We start from the raw sequence: 14996 nt of genomic DNA on the forward strand, positions 1-14996 counted from the left end.
GGGGAAGAAAGCAATCTAGTGTATGCAAGCTATCGGAGTTCCCTGGATCAAAGGGTAAGAAAGTATTTAAGAATTTGGGGTTAACTTAAGAACCGTACGAATAGAACAAGAAAAAGATAGGCAAAGTAGCGCAAAGATAGAGCTTTCTCTCCACAAAGAACAGGAGTTGGAGAAAGGGAAGCAAGAGGGGAGAGAGAAAGGATATACCAATGAATAAATAAGAATGAAGACGAAGTCGGACAGGGAAGGAAAAAGGAAACAGAAAAAAGGCGGCCAGAGAAGAAGGTACAGTGGTTAATTTTTCTCTTGTAAGGCGTTAAGGATGGCTCCTCCAACTGATTGCTTGCTGTTGGAACTTGCTTTCTCCAACTTTTCCTTTCCGCCCAATCTACGGATATCGCCTTCGACCCAGACCCAGACTCAGACTCAGACTCAAGACTTCAACAAGGTACATCCATCAATCGATTGCCATTCTCCTTTTCCTACTCCTGTCATCTGCGACAAATAAATGCCTACTAGTTTCAGCCCGCAGGCACCAGTCAACTGGGACCAAATTAGGAGCAGAAATAATCGCGCAACTGCCGCCCGGCCAGGGAAAGAAAAGCATCCTTACACAGTAAAATGCCTCACTAACTGACTAGTTTAGAGGTCGAGGGTCAACTGCCACCGCATACGTGACGAATCGTCGAAGCCAGAATCGATAGTGACCCAACCGTCGTCCAGACCGCAACCATTTTCCCGTGGCTCAGTCCCGATCGACGGGCTCCAGTGGACTCTCTTTCGGCTGGGATCCGACACCGGCTCCAATGAATCAAATCATCTGCCATACCCTTCCGAGACGATGCAAAGTACGTAGAATCGATTTCCGGCCCCAGCAGCAAAAGACGAGTGGCGGTGGCTGCTGCTGCTCCTCCTCCTCCTCCTCCCCCTTATCCCCTATCGATCTGTCTATCTATCTTTGGTATACAATCGGATAGACGGCATCTCAGAGGTGCGACCTGTCTGATGACAGGGACTAAACTGACGGACACCCACACCCCCCTTTCAGCCCTTTCAGGCCCCGTTGGTTTGGACCGTGGAGTGCCCGAAGTTCCACTTCTCGGTACTGATGGATCCGTGGAATTATGGCGCCCGCCAGGTACTGACTGACCTATCTCCTGTCTACTTCTACTCCTTTCAGTTTTATTTTTGGAGCAATTATCTTCGGCAATTGTTCACGCTCTATATCTGCACCCAGTACCAAGGAAATCTAAGGTCGTAATACTATCATTGACAGGGCCAGCAGGGAAGCCAGCAAGAAAAAGTAGAAAGCAACAAATCAAGACACAACAGATGAGGTACCGCAACATCAAAGTCCATCCCAAGGCCAAATATGCAGGAACACTATACAGCTCGTCTCTTATGACCGACATCCGTCCTGCGCAAATAGTAAAAAGAAGAGAAGAAAAAAAAAAATGAAAAATGAAAAATGAAAAACCAACAGCGGTATACATACATCATGCAGTCATGGTAGATCAGATCAAATGGAGAGTCATCAACATTTCCCAGAGCAGAGAGCCGCCTCTCCCAAATCCCAACAGGGTGTCCGAAGCAAACCCACAAAACCGGCTCCTTGCCAGGGACCATCAAGAATCTCAAGCGCCCCGGCCGTTAATCTTTTTTTTTCTTGCCTCTCCCTTAACCCATGCGAATAGAATCAATAGCCTCTCCAACGCTCTCCAGCCAATCCAGTTGGATGTGAGTCGTAGAGTGAACCAAGGAGACAACGCCGGTGACAATGTCTCGTCTCTAGCCAACTCACACAGAATGAGATGCGGAGAGAAAATCAAATGCAGCGATGGTCGGAGAACCAAGGACGAAAGGTAACAATAGAAAACAAAATAAGGTAGAGAGAGAGAGAATAAGCAGAAAATTATCTTCAGTACTGGAACATATGCCATTGCCCCAGCTCTATCATATCTAAGTCTCCACTGCCTGACAGTAGAGTTGAATCTCTCCTACTTGACCCCTAGCGAGCATGTCACGCTGTTGTTCGCGCCACTCCATGAATGCCAGTTGAACGGCCTCGTCGCTATCAATCGTAACGAAATCTCCGTCTTCGTCCCGGTATCGTAGCCTGACCGACTTGCTGCCAATTGAGCGGTTGGTGAATCGGGCCAGCTTGGCGTCCACACGATCGATGAGGGAGCGGAACATAATGTTGCTGGCAATGACCAGCGTGACGTAGTTATCATCGAAATTCACCTTAACCTTTAGTTGAGTCGGCATGAGGGGCTCCTCATCCGGCTCGTGGCTCAGTGGAGACGTGGGCTGATCGGTGGCCGATGTGCTAGGACGGTAGTCGGAGTATTGGGGCTCGTGGAAATGCGTTTGCGGGACATGCCGGGGATCGGAATGTTGCTGGGAGTTGGAAAGGTGGTTTGCGTTGCGAATGGGGAGGTTGGCATTGGTGGGGGAGTTGTTCTGGCTGCGGTTGGGAGGCGCCATCATGCTGGATATATGAGCGGGGATTGGCGGGACGGGCACATTGTCGACGGTCTGCATCGTATGGGCGCCCATGTAACGACGCATTTCCGGGTTGTGGTTGTGGATATCGGGGCTACTTGCAGATCGCATTCGCTGGGCCATGCCATTTGCCGCCTGAGCCCCTGACATCGGAGGGAGTGAGGGTCGTTGAGTACTTCGTCCATTCGGAGCACCGCTGAAATAAGGATTTGAATTAGGCCCATCTCTTGACGTCGCACGGGACAAAGCCGGGGCTGTATACCGAGCATTTTCTTCATTCCAATTGGCCGTAGGTGTCACTTGACGACCATGGAAATATCCAGTAGACTGGGAGCTGGACCGCGTAGACGGAGTTTCGGCGACGGGGGAGAAGTAAGACGGAGCATTCCTCTCTGCTGGCGACATACTGCCTCCAGAAAGATGAGTGTGCAATGACAGATTCGGATCGGGTACAGGTATGCGAGGGCGACCGGAGCTACCGCTTCCTCCTGTTGCTGAACGGGTTCTGAGGCTGGTGCTGGAGGCGTTACGGCTCATCGGGAATTCCGAGAAGAAGCCAGCTTCCTGCGTGGCTGCTTGTTCTTCGGCATCGTACTCCTGCTGATACGGGTTTGGCATGTTGGCCATGGATCTCATGTACGTAAATTCGGTCTCGGAGGTGCCGGTGTTGCGAGCGCTGCGCTGCTCTGCCTGAATCGCCCGCTGTGCCTCGATGTCCCTGCTCCATTTGCGCATAATGTCCTCGTTCGAATAGCGGATGATGAAATTGTCCACGACTCCTGGATCACCCTTCCAGAAGATCTGGATGCGATAGGAGCCTGTCACAGAATCATTTAGTCAAAGTAGCCCCGTGAATAGATGACCAAAGGTTCTCGTACCTGGCTTGGGAAGGCAAAGCACATCTGTCACGTTCGCCATGTAGATGCGGCCTTTGAGCTGAAGTCGCGGCCTGCCTTTAATCGTCGCAGCAGGCTTGTCTTTGCCTAAATTCAGTTTCGACTTTTGCTTGTTGGGATTAATATCCTTGCAGCAGAGGAGAATCCGTTCGAAGAGATAAATATGATACTGCCAGAAGTTAGCTGGCTACGCTTAACAGAGCCAGAGAAAGGCTACAAACCTCTCTCTCCGAGTCTTTGCCATTGTCACCCTTGATTACCGAGAAGGTGCCAAAACGGAGAAGGTCGCCAAATGCTTCAATCTTCAAGGCCTTCCAGTCATCAACTCGTTCATCGAGGTCTTTGACGGCTGACTGCAGGTGCTCTTTGTCAATGGCATCGTTTGCCGAGTCTAAAACGGTCTGGATAGCGTCGATGGCTCGTTGGATATCAGTCCGGAGGTCCGGGTTTTCTGTCTGCTTTAACAGTTCCTGCGTGACAGTCAGTAACGTGACTGAATGGTCATGTTCTAAGACGAGGGGACTCTTACTCCTAACATCAGGGGGTATTTAGTCAAGCGCTGGAAAGGCTTGACAAAGAAACCGTTCAGGGTTGCGGGTTGCGCCACCATCTGGAGCAGGTCCTTCGAACGCGGAGCCATGTGGATCTTGTCCCAATCTCTGAGACAGATCTCATCACAGCGCATCTGGTTGGCAATAAAGGGCTCGTATTGCCGGAAGGCCTCCTCGTGCTGGATAAACAGCTCACCCCAGTTTTGTTTCTCTTCGGGCAGCGCATAGTGCTGTTCGATACGGATCAAGAACCGCTGAGCAAAATCAAGCAGATTGTTGAGATTCAAGAAAATCTGATGGCTAGCATCACCATTCACGGCACTTGTCTCTTCTAGTTCCTTTTTCAGGGCCTGTAGGTTCTGGAGATGATGAACATAGTCGCGCTCCGTTTCCAGTAACTCCTTGAGAATGTGTTCCCGTTTGGTGAGCTTGACGGCACCTTTCGCCGGGGCCCCTGGTCCAATATCCGACGGTCGCTTCAGCTGTCCCTGCATCTCCAGGATGTCCAGAACCCGGTTAACCATCTTAATCACTTTGGTGAAGCCAGTGGTGTTTTCGCCGTAAAGGTCCGTGATAAGGAAGCAGTCTTGCTGAGGGAATCCCAGCTCCTTCAGAGACGCGTGGAGGAATTTGAAGGTGGCGGCTTTCGGGCGTTTGGCCTCGGCAACTTTCGTTGTATCGATCTCCAGGAACTCTTCGGGATCGGAGGCATTGTAGATAGTCAGTAAGGGATAGCCCGTCCGGAGACAATTCCACAGCGACGCCACCGGGTCGGTGTTCCCCTGAGCCAAATCGGCTTCCTCCATCTCTCGCATATGGGGCTCGAAGTTCGGTACTTCGGCCAGGCGCTTTTTGAGGTTGACGCAGCTCTGATAGATCGATTCGCCGCCGCGGCGGTTGATGATGTTGTCCTCGGCGATAGGACCGCCATTCATGGTGATGGTCTCAGCCATCTCGACGGGAGTGGTGGCCGACTCGGACCGTAAGGAGTGGAGGCCGGCGACAATGTGGGGGAGGAGCGAAGGACTTCAAATCTGCGCAGCAGACCGACGGAGGAAGGAAGAGGAAGGAAATGACAGGCGTGCTTGCACGAGGATCAAGTCGAGCATGGGTCACTGGATGCGAGCCGGTGGACCGATGCGGGATGGATGGGACAAGCGAGCAGCTAAGGAACCTTAGGAGTGGAGATGGTGGTACGTTAACTATTAGTTAACTCTCCCTAAAAAGCTGAGTCAAACCGCGAGCTGTTGTTCCGTGTCTCGACCCTCGTCGCCAGAAGTTGATCCAAAGCGTTGGATTTAAAATAAAATACACCCGGGGTCGACGAGTTCACGCGACGACTGGATGTTGGATTTTTGTAATTCGGGGAAGCTCTGCGCTTATAATAGAAAATTAGTATGGCCTTGGCCAGGGACAAATCTCCGGCCCTTGCTGGCGACAGCGCCCTTCCTGATCAAAAGATGGCGAACCCGAAACCCAAGAAGGATCGAGAAAAATAGAAATGCTGGGTGTGGGGTTTGATTTGCCGCTGCAGCCAGGCAAGCGCAGGCACGTAGTAAGCAGGAACCAGAGAATGAGCAGCAGTAAGAGCAGCAGTAAGCAGCGAGGTTCCAGCGAGGCGGATTTTGCCCCTCAACCGAGAACAGCTGAAAGGTGGAAATCAGATAGACTGGGAACGGGAAAGGATCCCTGGAGCGGTACCGCCGGGAACCGTAGGTAAAGGTCAATTTAAATGGAAAAAAAACTAATAAAAATAGCTATGATACGAAAATAAGGGTGGAAAACAAACCCGGAAGGAGAGGAAGCGAAGAGAGGGAGAGAAAGAAACAAGAGAGGGAGGAGGAGGAGGAGGAGGGGAGGGGATGGATGGAGGGGGAGGTGGTCAATGGGGAAGAAAGGAGGGAAAATGTGAGAAACCAAAGGATAGACACAAGCAGAGGGACAAGAGATGGAAACACCGGAATGGGGAAGGGTAAAGAAAGAGAGTCCAGGCCAGTCAAATGGTCCAGTTTGCCCGACTGAGTGGTAGCGCGCGTCAGCTCCAGTCGACAAGTGAAGAAGTGACAAAACTTCCCGACAACTACTCTGTACTAACTGCTTGGAACTAGTCAGTCGGAAGGAAGGACTGACTGACCAGGACGGGATGATTAAAGGGGGGTGGAAGAGAGAGAGAGAGAGAGGGGGGGGAGGGGAGAGAAAGCAGTGGTGTTCGGGTGAGTGGGTTTTGGAGTGGAGAGAGGAGACAGCAGTAGATACTACTAGTCAGTATCGAGTGGAGGGGGGAAGGGAGAAGAGTGGAGGGAGACAGAGAGAGAAGGAGAAGGACAAGAAGGAGGAGGCAACATACCAAGAGGAGAAGCTGATGAAGAATCAGATAGTAAAGTAGATAGCCGATCGTGAAGGGTGGGAAAGGCAAGTATGCGAGTTGCGCAATTTCATACAAAGTATATACTAATAATAATAATAATGGGAGAGTCCGGGCAACGGAGACAGGAATGAGGAGCACCAAACAACAACAACAACATATTCAAAGATGTTACGAAGTAGAATCTGGAATCTTCAAGAGCCACTTAGCTCACTTGGGGGGAATTGATGGTCAAGTCATATTTGACCGACTTTAGAAGCGAAAGATTTGAATTTCAACAAGTAATTCAAATTCAGGCCGGAATTAGCAAAAAAGCTGGGGTTGGCCCCGGTAAGGATTCGAGAAGACCGAAGCAGATTGGAGGTGGCATCGGCTGCATGAAGACTCCTCTCACACCAACTGTTTGAGATTTGAACTAGTCCCGAGGCACGCTTAAATTGCTGCCCCATAGTTGGTAGTCAGTGACTATCTACACACAGTATTATACAGTACACCTGTTGTAGCCATACACCTGGAACTAAGACTAATCTACTGTGCCTAGAAGATACCATACTACCACACTGATTCATCTTCAACATCATCATCTTCTTCTTCTACTTCTTGCCAAAGTCGTATCAGCATCGACACTCGGACATTTTTCCCTATTTCATGTATCCTCAATCACTGCTAGTGCTTTCCCAGGGGTTAGGGTGTCCGACCTGCATACTATCCCAGACAGGAGGAGAGCAACATATACCACCTGGCAGGTACCAACACCCGCGACACAATGTCTCTAACTATTCCCAAGTAGATGGTTGTTCCTCTTTAGTCGCGATATCGACCCCATCGGAGCCCTGGGCACGGCGCCGTCATTGGTCGGGGAAGTGACAGAAGTGGATGTCCGCCAGTTTCAGGGCTGTGGTGGTGGACGATGATGGAATGATCCAAGCCACCGACGAGCTGGATCCTTATGACAAAAATCTAGTACTTCGAGTTTTAGCATGTAATTGTTATTTCCCACGATGATGACAATTACGGAGGTTTGGGGGGTGATGATCCCAAGTTGCAGGATACATTTCACTAGTTCGTAGGATGTTGGAAAGGACCGGCTGGGAGGTACCTTGCCGCCCCCTCCTGCATCGGAATTAAAGGTACTGGTTCCCGCCAACTCGGTCAGGCACAGGGTGTAAGTTACATCCTGCTCTCCCCTTGCCTAGGAGTGACAGCCTCTATCCCGGTGGTTGGGTCAGTGGGATGTGCATAATTCGTACTTTGATAGATCTCTCTCTTTTGGATACAGCAAAAGTAAATGAGCACCCCTTCTTGCCCCGGTTGATCGTTATCGCTTTGTAGGACGGGGTGAGCTGCCCGAGTCAAGTGTTTGCCCCACCCAAGGTGCTCGCGCCATCAAGACTATCATCCTGGTTGATTCTGTGCTCTTACTTTCTGTTCTTTTCGGTTCGATAGCTGTTTCAGCAGACACTGCACATTGTGACTATGGGACTGGAGGTCTAACTGGCATTACTTCATCAGCATGAAGATGGGTCTTAATACTAAGTCGTATACTATATAGTATCTCGCATATCGTCCAAACGATGTTTAGGTGTAAAGAGAGTAAGGACGAATTTCTTGAGCATGGCCGAAAGTCAAAGAAATCGATCATCGCATGCAGACACGGTATCTTCACTAGGACAAAGCAATATCCTGTCCAGAGAATCTCTAGGTTAGTTAGAGCATAAAAGCGATGTGACTGACTCATTATAAAGATGTGCTACCTAACTAAATATCTATTATGACCAACCGTTAGAAGAGACTGCTTTCCGCCTGGAATATCAAACATTCAATTAAAGCTTGAATGCAAAAGAACAAACTGGTATTTTAGAAGAGCAGGGGCATAATTTCAACGAGTGCGCCTAGTATTGTGGCTAGTAAAGAGAGACCGTAGTAGCCTTATGACAAGATTAGTGCTAGCTAAACCGCTAGTATATAATCAACATAGTACGCAACAGTATACAGTCTAGTAGTAGACTGTCAATCATGACCGTGTGAATTCTCATAGATCTCAACCCACAGCAGCATCGAAGATAAAGCAGACGGGCCCAACAAGGTTACTGAGTTGTCTTTATGAGAGCATGTGGACAGGAACGGTTCGATCAGCTGCTTGGATGGTAGAGGGTTTCATAATGGCTGGAGGTACAGACTGCGACGAAGAGCTACTAAGTAGAAAGGACTGTGGATCGCCTAAGAGCAAGCCAGGATGATTGCTAATGCAACATATATATAGATTTGTTACCTTCTCTCAAATAGTACCTGGTATATGAGCTGCCCACCTTTCTGAACTAGAAGTGGTGGTGCCGATGTTGGGTCGGAAGATACGATGAGGGGAGATTCTCGAGAGTTTAGACATCTGACCTATTCGGCATCAAACTTATGGCCCATAAATTGCCGTTATGAAGAAGTTCACAGTAGTTTAGGTAAACAGTGATCAAAAAGCTGAGATTATCATGAACTATGCTCTGATAGTATGGATGGAGGTGTAACTGCTGGGAGAAGTGAGAGTTCTCCCCGGTCAGGTAAACAATACCCGTCACGCCATGATTGCTTTGTGTATTATTGATGCTCCACTCTCCGCGGTGTCAGTTACTCCCTCCAAAACGTCACTTCACCAGCTTCCCACCCCAACCACTCTGCCTCATCCATCAACCCGCCATGCCTTGCTAGTTTTCCATTTTTTCTTCTTCTCGGCCTTAATTCAATCTGGTCGCTATTGTCCTTCTTTATGTGGTTGTGCCAATAGCCATCTCTGTCTAACCCCATAGAAGGAAAGGGTGGTGTCCAGCTCACCTCTTTGCTTCTCACTGTCCTAGGAGCCCTAGCCACCACAAGCCTTGCTTCCTTGCCGGAGCACCTAGGCCCATCCTATCCTTGTCGCCCTTTTGTCTGAACGGAGGGGCCTCAAGGAGGCTAGAGAAACTGAGCTAGGCAAATTTCCCAGCGAACCCATGGCGAGGGACACCGCGCAAACTCCGATCATCCCTCGTCCCCGGCTGCTTCAGGGCGCCGCCAGTTATCCCTCCGATCTCACCGCCCCCTCGCTGTCTGCGCCCTTCAAGCTCGACGAGGGTTATTCCGATGAAACGAGAAGCCAGCCCGACAAGGAGTTTTTGAATTCGCCCCCCGATGATGTGATGCCGCTCCCCGACTGGGTTAATGCTTATAGTGAGGCCGAGCGAGCCGGTGAGTTCAGCCCCCCTTCCCTTGGTCCCGTCCGGCGCAAGGCTCCTCTTCTGTTTGGCTTCTTTAGCGCGATCATCATCGTACTGACAGGCTGTGGTGTTTCATGTAGAGCTCGCCTACAAGCTTCTACGCACCTTGCGTGCTTCCACTGTCGCCTCGGTGGTTGAAAAGCTAGCGCCTCTATTGCACATGGATCCCGTGCTGAAGTTACCTCCGGAGATCACCGCCGAGATCTTTTCCTACCTCGACCCTCAAACGTTGGTAACGGCTTCCTTGGCATCTCGCTCCTGGCGTAGTCGCATTTTTGACACCCGCCTTTGGAGAGACTTATATATCAGCGAAGGCTGGCGGGTCGACATTGACGCCGTGCATACGTACGAACAGGAACACTCGGGATTGGAATCCCCCCAGCTCCGAAAATCTCGGTTGAGGCATATAGACCCGGATCTCGGTGAACCGAAACAGAAGAAGCGCGTACCCCCCAGCTGGCTAGACTCTCGCGCAGCAGGATCACTGGATAACAATGAGGCCGTGCAAGGAAATGGGCTGCAGCCCTCCGCAGCGGCGGATATTGAAGGCGATCATCCCATGAGTGATGCGTCAAACGATCGAGGACCGGCGATCGCACCTGGGCAACAATCATCTAGCGCCCGCCATGAGTCGTCAGGAACTGCCCAATCGAAGTCACATTTGCAGCAAATTTCTACGAACTCTAGCCCCCCCAAATCGCCACTATTAATTCGAATGCCCAATGGCGCTGCAAAGATGAATTGGCCGCATCTGTATCGGGTACGGAGGCGGCTGGAAGAGAACTGGGCCAAGGGCCGTTTCACGAACTTTCAACTGCCCCATCCGAATCACATGGAAGAATCTCACCAAGAGTGTGTATATGCGATCCAGTTTACCGAGAAATGGTTGGTCAGTGGTAGTCGGGATAAGACTGTTCGAGTATGGGACCTGGACACGAAGCGACTATGGCATCCGCCTCTCCAAGGCCACTCAAAGTCGGTTCTCTGTCTTCAGTTCGACCCCCGCCCATCTGAAGATATCATTGTGTCGGGAAGCAGCGACAAGAATGTGATAATTTGGCGCTTTTCCACTGGAGAGAAGCTTCACGAAATTGCGCCAGCTCATGATGACTCTGTCCTGAATCTCCGATTCGACGAACGCTATATAGTAACTTGCTCCAAGGACAAGCTTATCAAGGTCTGGAACAGGCGTCATCTCACTCCGTTGGACAAGGACTACCCCTCTGTTTTTCAGGGCTCGGGCGTCTCCTATCCGTCGTATATTGTCAACACAAGCGACGTCCCCGCTTTCGTACTTGAAGCCGAAATCGCCAAGAATCACATCAGAACTTTAGCCCCATACTCATTGCTAATGATCCTTGACGGACATACAGCCGCAGTGAATGCTATTCAGCTCAACGAGGATGAGATCGTGTCCGCCTCGGGCGATCGCTTGATCAAGGTCTGGAATCTGCGCAACGGCGCTTGTAGAAAGACAATGATAGGCCACGAAAAAGGCATTGCGTGCGTGCAGTTCGACAGCAAACGTATAATCAGCGGAAGCAACGATGATACAGTTCGCATTTTCGACCACGCCTCCGGTGCCGAAGTGGCCTGCCTGCACGGACATGCCAACCTCGTTCGGACAGTTCAAGCTGGTTTCGGAGACCCACCGGGAGCCGAGGAGGCCTTACGACTGGAAGCTCTGGCTGTCGACAACGAGTTCCGTGACGCCCAGCGCACCAACGCAAACGTTGACCTTGGCCCTAGTGCCCTTCGGCGCGCAGGATATCAGCAGAACACCAACGGGTCTCGGAACCCCAGAGACATCAAAGCACTGGGCGCCAAAATCCCTCCAGGGGGAGGCGGAAGCCAATGGGGACGAATCGTCTCCGGCTCATACGACGAGACCATCATCATCTGGAAAAAGGATAATGAAGGCCGCTGGGTTGTAGGCCAGAGACTCCGACAGGCAGACGCCGCTGCGAATGCCTCATACAGCCACTTAGATTCCGCTGCACGCCAGACAATCGCACGAGCCAACGCCTTTGCTCAAGCGCACCAGGCGCAACAAGCCCAAGCTACCATGGCAGCCGCCGCGATATCAGCAGGCGGTGGAGCACCACAGCAAGGCCAGAACCAGCAGCATCAAACACAACCACCACGATTGCCTACAACCAACTCCAACACCCACGACCCCTCATCACATAATGCACCCTGGCCCGCGCACCTAGCCTTGAACCCGGCCCTCCTCATCTCCAACAACCTTCCCCCCACCGTCCAGCAAAGCACATCTCAAGCTCAAGCTCAAGCTCCAGCTCCCCCGCCCATCATGCATGCCGGCGCTCCAATGAGACCACCACCACTACCACCGCATGCTCAGCAACAGCAACACCCCCGAGTGAGAGCCTTCCCTGCCGCCCCCCACCAACCACCTACCTCGAGGATCTTCAAGCTCCAATTCGACGCGCATAAGATAATTTGCGCAAGCCAGGACCCGAGAATAGTAGGGTGGGATTTTACTGCTGATGATGAGGAACTCAAAGAGGCGTGTCAGTTCTTTACGGGGCTGTGACCGTCGTATATAACTATCGTCAACGTTGGGGAAAGATGATGTGGTATAATATTCGGTCTAAGTTATATTCAGTCCTAAGTGGCTCATGAAGATATTCTTTTCGTTTTCTTCTTATCATTTCATTTTCCAAAATATCTCCTTTTCATTTCTCTTGTGCATTAGGAGCCTGTTCTATGTTTTTTTGTCTCTTTTCTTTTATCATTGCCCCATGGGTGATCTGTCTATATTGCATGAGAATCATCTCGCTTATTCGCCTCTTCTTCTTGTGGAGAATTTATCTATGTGTGTGGGTAGGCCTTGACAGGCCTTGTCGTGTTCTGTTCATAACTCTTATCTTTAGAGCATTTCGGCATCGGAGCGATGGAGTCGGTTGGTTCATGTCAGCAGAGACGAAATGACTACAGCTTGTTGTTCGCTTATGACATTGATAATGACTTTGCCAATAATGAAGACTTGAAGTATGCAGTCACATTTCTACAGGCTAGCGCTAGTAATTCGAACAATTGAGACAAGACCCCTGGATGAATGCGCGCCTTGCATATGTGCCATTCGATGAGCGTTGGAAAACGGAGAAAGGTTCAAATGTATCTGGCGCATCCCAATCCAATAAATGAGCTAATGAAAGAACAGTCGTCACAAGTATGCAGGTTATGGTCCAAGCAATCATTGGTATATGAATCAGGCCGACATCGGGCTTGTGGCTGGAGAGTTGCGAAAAGGAAACGTTTGGAGCGACCTCCAAGCTCCAGAAAACCACTTTTGTAGGCTCTGTGCGTGATCTCGAGGGGCATTGGGGTGCGAGTGTTCAGCTGCATTAGATGAAAGGTGGCTTCTCGCAGTGGCGTATGTGTCATTGGAAGTCGTATTGGAGTGAATGGCGGCGTTCTGCTCATCACGAGCCCCCATACAGCAGGACAACCAAAAATTGACGCCACGCAGCGATCGTAGCCAAGGACCCGAGTTAATGTTGGTGGACTCACTTTCTTCCTGTGCCGTAAAGACGGGTGGTGACTCCGTGGGCGCAAGGTAGCATGCCGCAGAATCTCCCACGATCTCAGTGCCTTGGGCATCGAGACTTTCCATGTGCCTGGGTGTGCCAGGCATCTGCGAGCGAGAAGCACAGGTGTAAAATGAGTCAACCCTACATGTAGGAAGAGAACCATTTGCCGAGGCCGGCCGTTGGAGAGGGTTTGCGAGAACTGGGTGAGGCAACGGTAGTAAGCTATTTAGGCCTATCTGCGGGCGATGTCTTCGCATGCGACTGCCCGTGCCTGTGTTTACAGAATCAATGCTGTCGGCCTGATCCTGTTTCATGTCTGGGAGCCCTCTGTTGATTTGTCCGTCTTGTGTAGCACTGCTATCAATCTCTAAACCATCTTCGCAAGTAGCTGAAATGGCAGTTCGGTGAAATGGATGGTCTTCCAATCGCCTAGCCAAATTCATCCCATGACCACTCTGTCTATAAGGGAAGCGGCCTTGAACCGCAGTACCATCTTCGGCTCTTGCCACGGTATATGTCTGTCGCCTAGGCTGTGGCGGGGGAGACGATGAGAAGCTGAGTAGCCGCCGTAGCATCCCCCCGTAGGATGCAGTTCTAGAGCCATCAGCAACACGCCTGCCCGCACGCCTAGGCGGGCTTGTACTGGACTGCTGCGCTCGCCCACTGGTGGTGGCAGAGCGAACGGGGAACTGGGCAGTGTAGTAGACAGCTTCTCGAGTCCCGAATGAAGGAAGCCCAGGGGGCGTGGGCGCTCTTACTGGTGGAGGATAAGTGGGAAGTGCAGGGCTGACCGGCGAGTCAAGACTACCGGGCCACTTGAACGTTCTCGAAGTATCATCTGCATCGTTGAGACTAACTGCCTTCCTGAGGTGCAACGCGTCGAGAAGGTTCTGCTTCAACGATTCGTCTGGAGGTGAGGCTACAACCGCCTTCCCTTCATCTGTAGATAGCACACGGTTGTCCAAGGATAACTGAGGATGCCAGCCAGGGGGCTGAGTGTTTTGTTCTGGGCAGTATTTTGGCTCACGGTTCGCCCGCTGGGAAGGAACCGTTGCTTCTGGCGCAAGGGGCACAAACATGGCCATATTGGCAACGATTCTGCTATCCAAGTTGCCACGAGATTGACATGCTGAGCCAAACTTCGAGCCGAGGTCTTCAGTGCCAGAGTCTGTCCTTAGGGCGTTGAAGATGGAGCTCTCCTCGCTCATCACAGATTCTGACAAGGTCGCTTTGCCTAGTGGTGTAGCTTCTCCCAAAGGTTCCACCTCCGTTGCCGAGACTTCATCATCTTCGTCGGACGAGCCATGTTGAGCGATTGGGGCGTTCTGACACTGCGTATCCATGATTTCCATACAAGCGGGTTGCTTTGTGTATTAGGCTCACATCGACAGGAATATGAGGTTGAACTAGAGAACATGCCACAAGGACTGGAGAGTCCTTGGAAAGAGTATCCGTTCATTGCACCTTCCCTAGATTGTGCAGTCCTGGAGGAAAGTGCACAGCAGAATGGAGAAGGCATGATCTTGTGCATAGTACCTAGACGATCATGGGAGAAGCTTGACTGATTGACTGACAGAATCAAAAGCATGTGGTGCCACTGATGGGGTGCAGATGTTTGGAAGATTCTCCGAGAGAGAGAAATGTGATGAAGCTGAGGTGAAAGGGGAAAACGGGGATGGACAGGATTGTCGCCTCTGCTCCCCCAGTTTATCCTCACCCCAACTCACATCGAATTCCTGGAATTGCTTCTGTACAAAGTTGCATCCATATTGAGCCATTGTCATGACAGTCGATGGACGAAACCACTGTACTGGCTGTGGGAACGTGCGTGAGCGATGAGATTAAAAGATTATGATTAGATCCGAGCGCCAACCCCGGAA

At 51.0% G+C, this 14996-nt stretch overlaps 6 protein-coding genes across 6 annotated transcripts; 4 read left to right on the plus strand and 2 right to left on the minus strand.

Annotated features, from left to right (window-relative positions):
- Positions 1–322: 322 nt before the first annotated feature.
- On the plus strand, positions 323–1149 carry An04g05140 (hypothetical protein; the record flags this gene model as incomplete). Its single annotated transcript, XM_059747518.1, has 3 exons — positions 323–448; positions 647–848; positions 1013–1149. The coding sequence occupies 3 exons, from the start codon at positions 323–325 to the stop codon at positions 1147–1149; spliced, it is 465 nt and encodes a 154-aa protein (XP_059600578.1).
- An 810-nt stretch (positions 1150–1959) lies between these two features.
- Positions 1960–4905, minus strand: An04g05150 (uncharacterized protein; the record flags this gene model as incomplete). Its single annotated transcript, XM_001401842.1, has 4 exons — positions 1960–3323; positions 3384–3570; positions 3623–3871; positions 3931–4905. The coding sequence occupies 4 exons, from the start codon at positions 4903–4905 to the stop codon at positions 1960–1962; spliced, it is 2775 nt and encodes a 924-aa protein (XP_001401879.1).
- Positions 4906–5453: 548 nt separating this feature from the next.
- On the plus strand, positions 5454–5974 carry An04g05160 (uncharacterized protein; the record flags this gene model as incomplete). Its single annotated transcript, XM_059747519.1, has 2 exons — positions 5454–5668; positions 5710–5974. The coding sequence occupies 2 exons, from the start codon at positions 5454–5456 to the stop codon at positions 5972–5974; spliced, it is 480 nt and encodes a 159-aa protein (XP_059600579.1).
- A 991-nt stretch (positions 5975–6965) lies between these two features.
- Positions 6966–7834, plus strand: An04g05170 (hypothetical protein; the record flags this gene model as incomplete). The annotated part of the gene is made up of 4 exons (XM_059747520.1): positions 6966–7103; positions 7188–7280; positions 7381–7536; positions 7661–7834. 4 exons carry the CDS (start codon positions 6966–6968, stop codon positions 7832–7834), a joined length of 561 nt encoding a protein of 186 aa, XP_059600580.1.
- Positions 7835–9298: 1464 nt separating this feature from the next.
- An04g05180 (uncharacterized protein) lies at positions 9299–12116 on the plus strand (the record flags this gene model as incomplete). Its single annotated transcript, XM_059747521.1, has 3 exons — positions 9299–9533; positions 9643–10765; positions 10889–12116. The coding sequence occupies 3 exons, from the start codon at positions 9299–9301 to the stop codon at positions 12114–12116; spliced, it is 2586 nt and encodes an 861-aa protein (XP_059600581.1).
- A 678-nt stretch (positions 12117–12794) lies between these two features.
- On the minus strand, positions 12795–14459 carry An04g05190 (uncharacterized protein; the record flags this gene model as incomplete). The annotated part of the gene is made up of 1 exon (XM_001401846.1): positions 12795–14459. The coding sequence occupies one exon, from the start codon at positions 14457–14459 to the stop codon at positions 12795–12797; it is 1665 nt and encodes a 554-aa protein (XP_001401883.1).
- Positions 14460–14996: the final 537 nt, after the last annotated feature.

The sequence above is a fragment of the Aspergillus niger genome (genome assembly GCF_000002855.4).
Source record: "Aspergillus niger supercontig An04".
Classification (NCBI taxonomy): Eukaryota; Fungi; Ascomycota; class Eurotiomycetes; order Eurotiales; family Aspergillaceae; genus Aspergillus; species Aspergillus niger.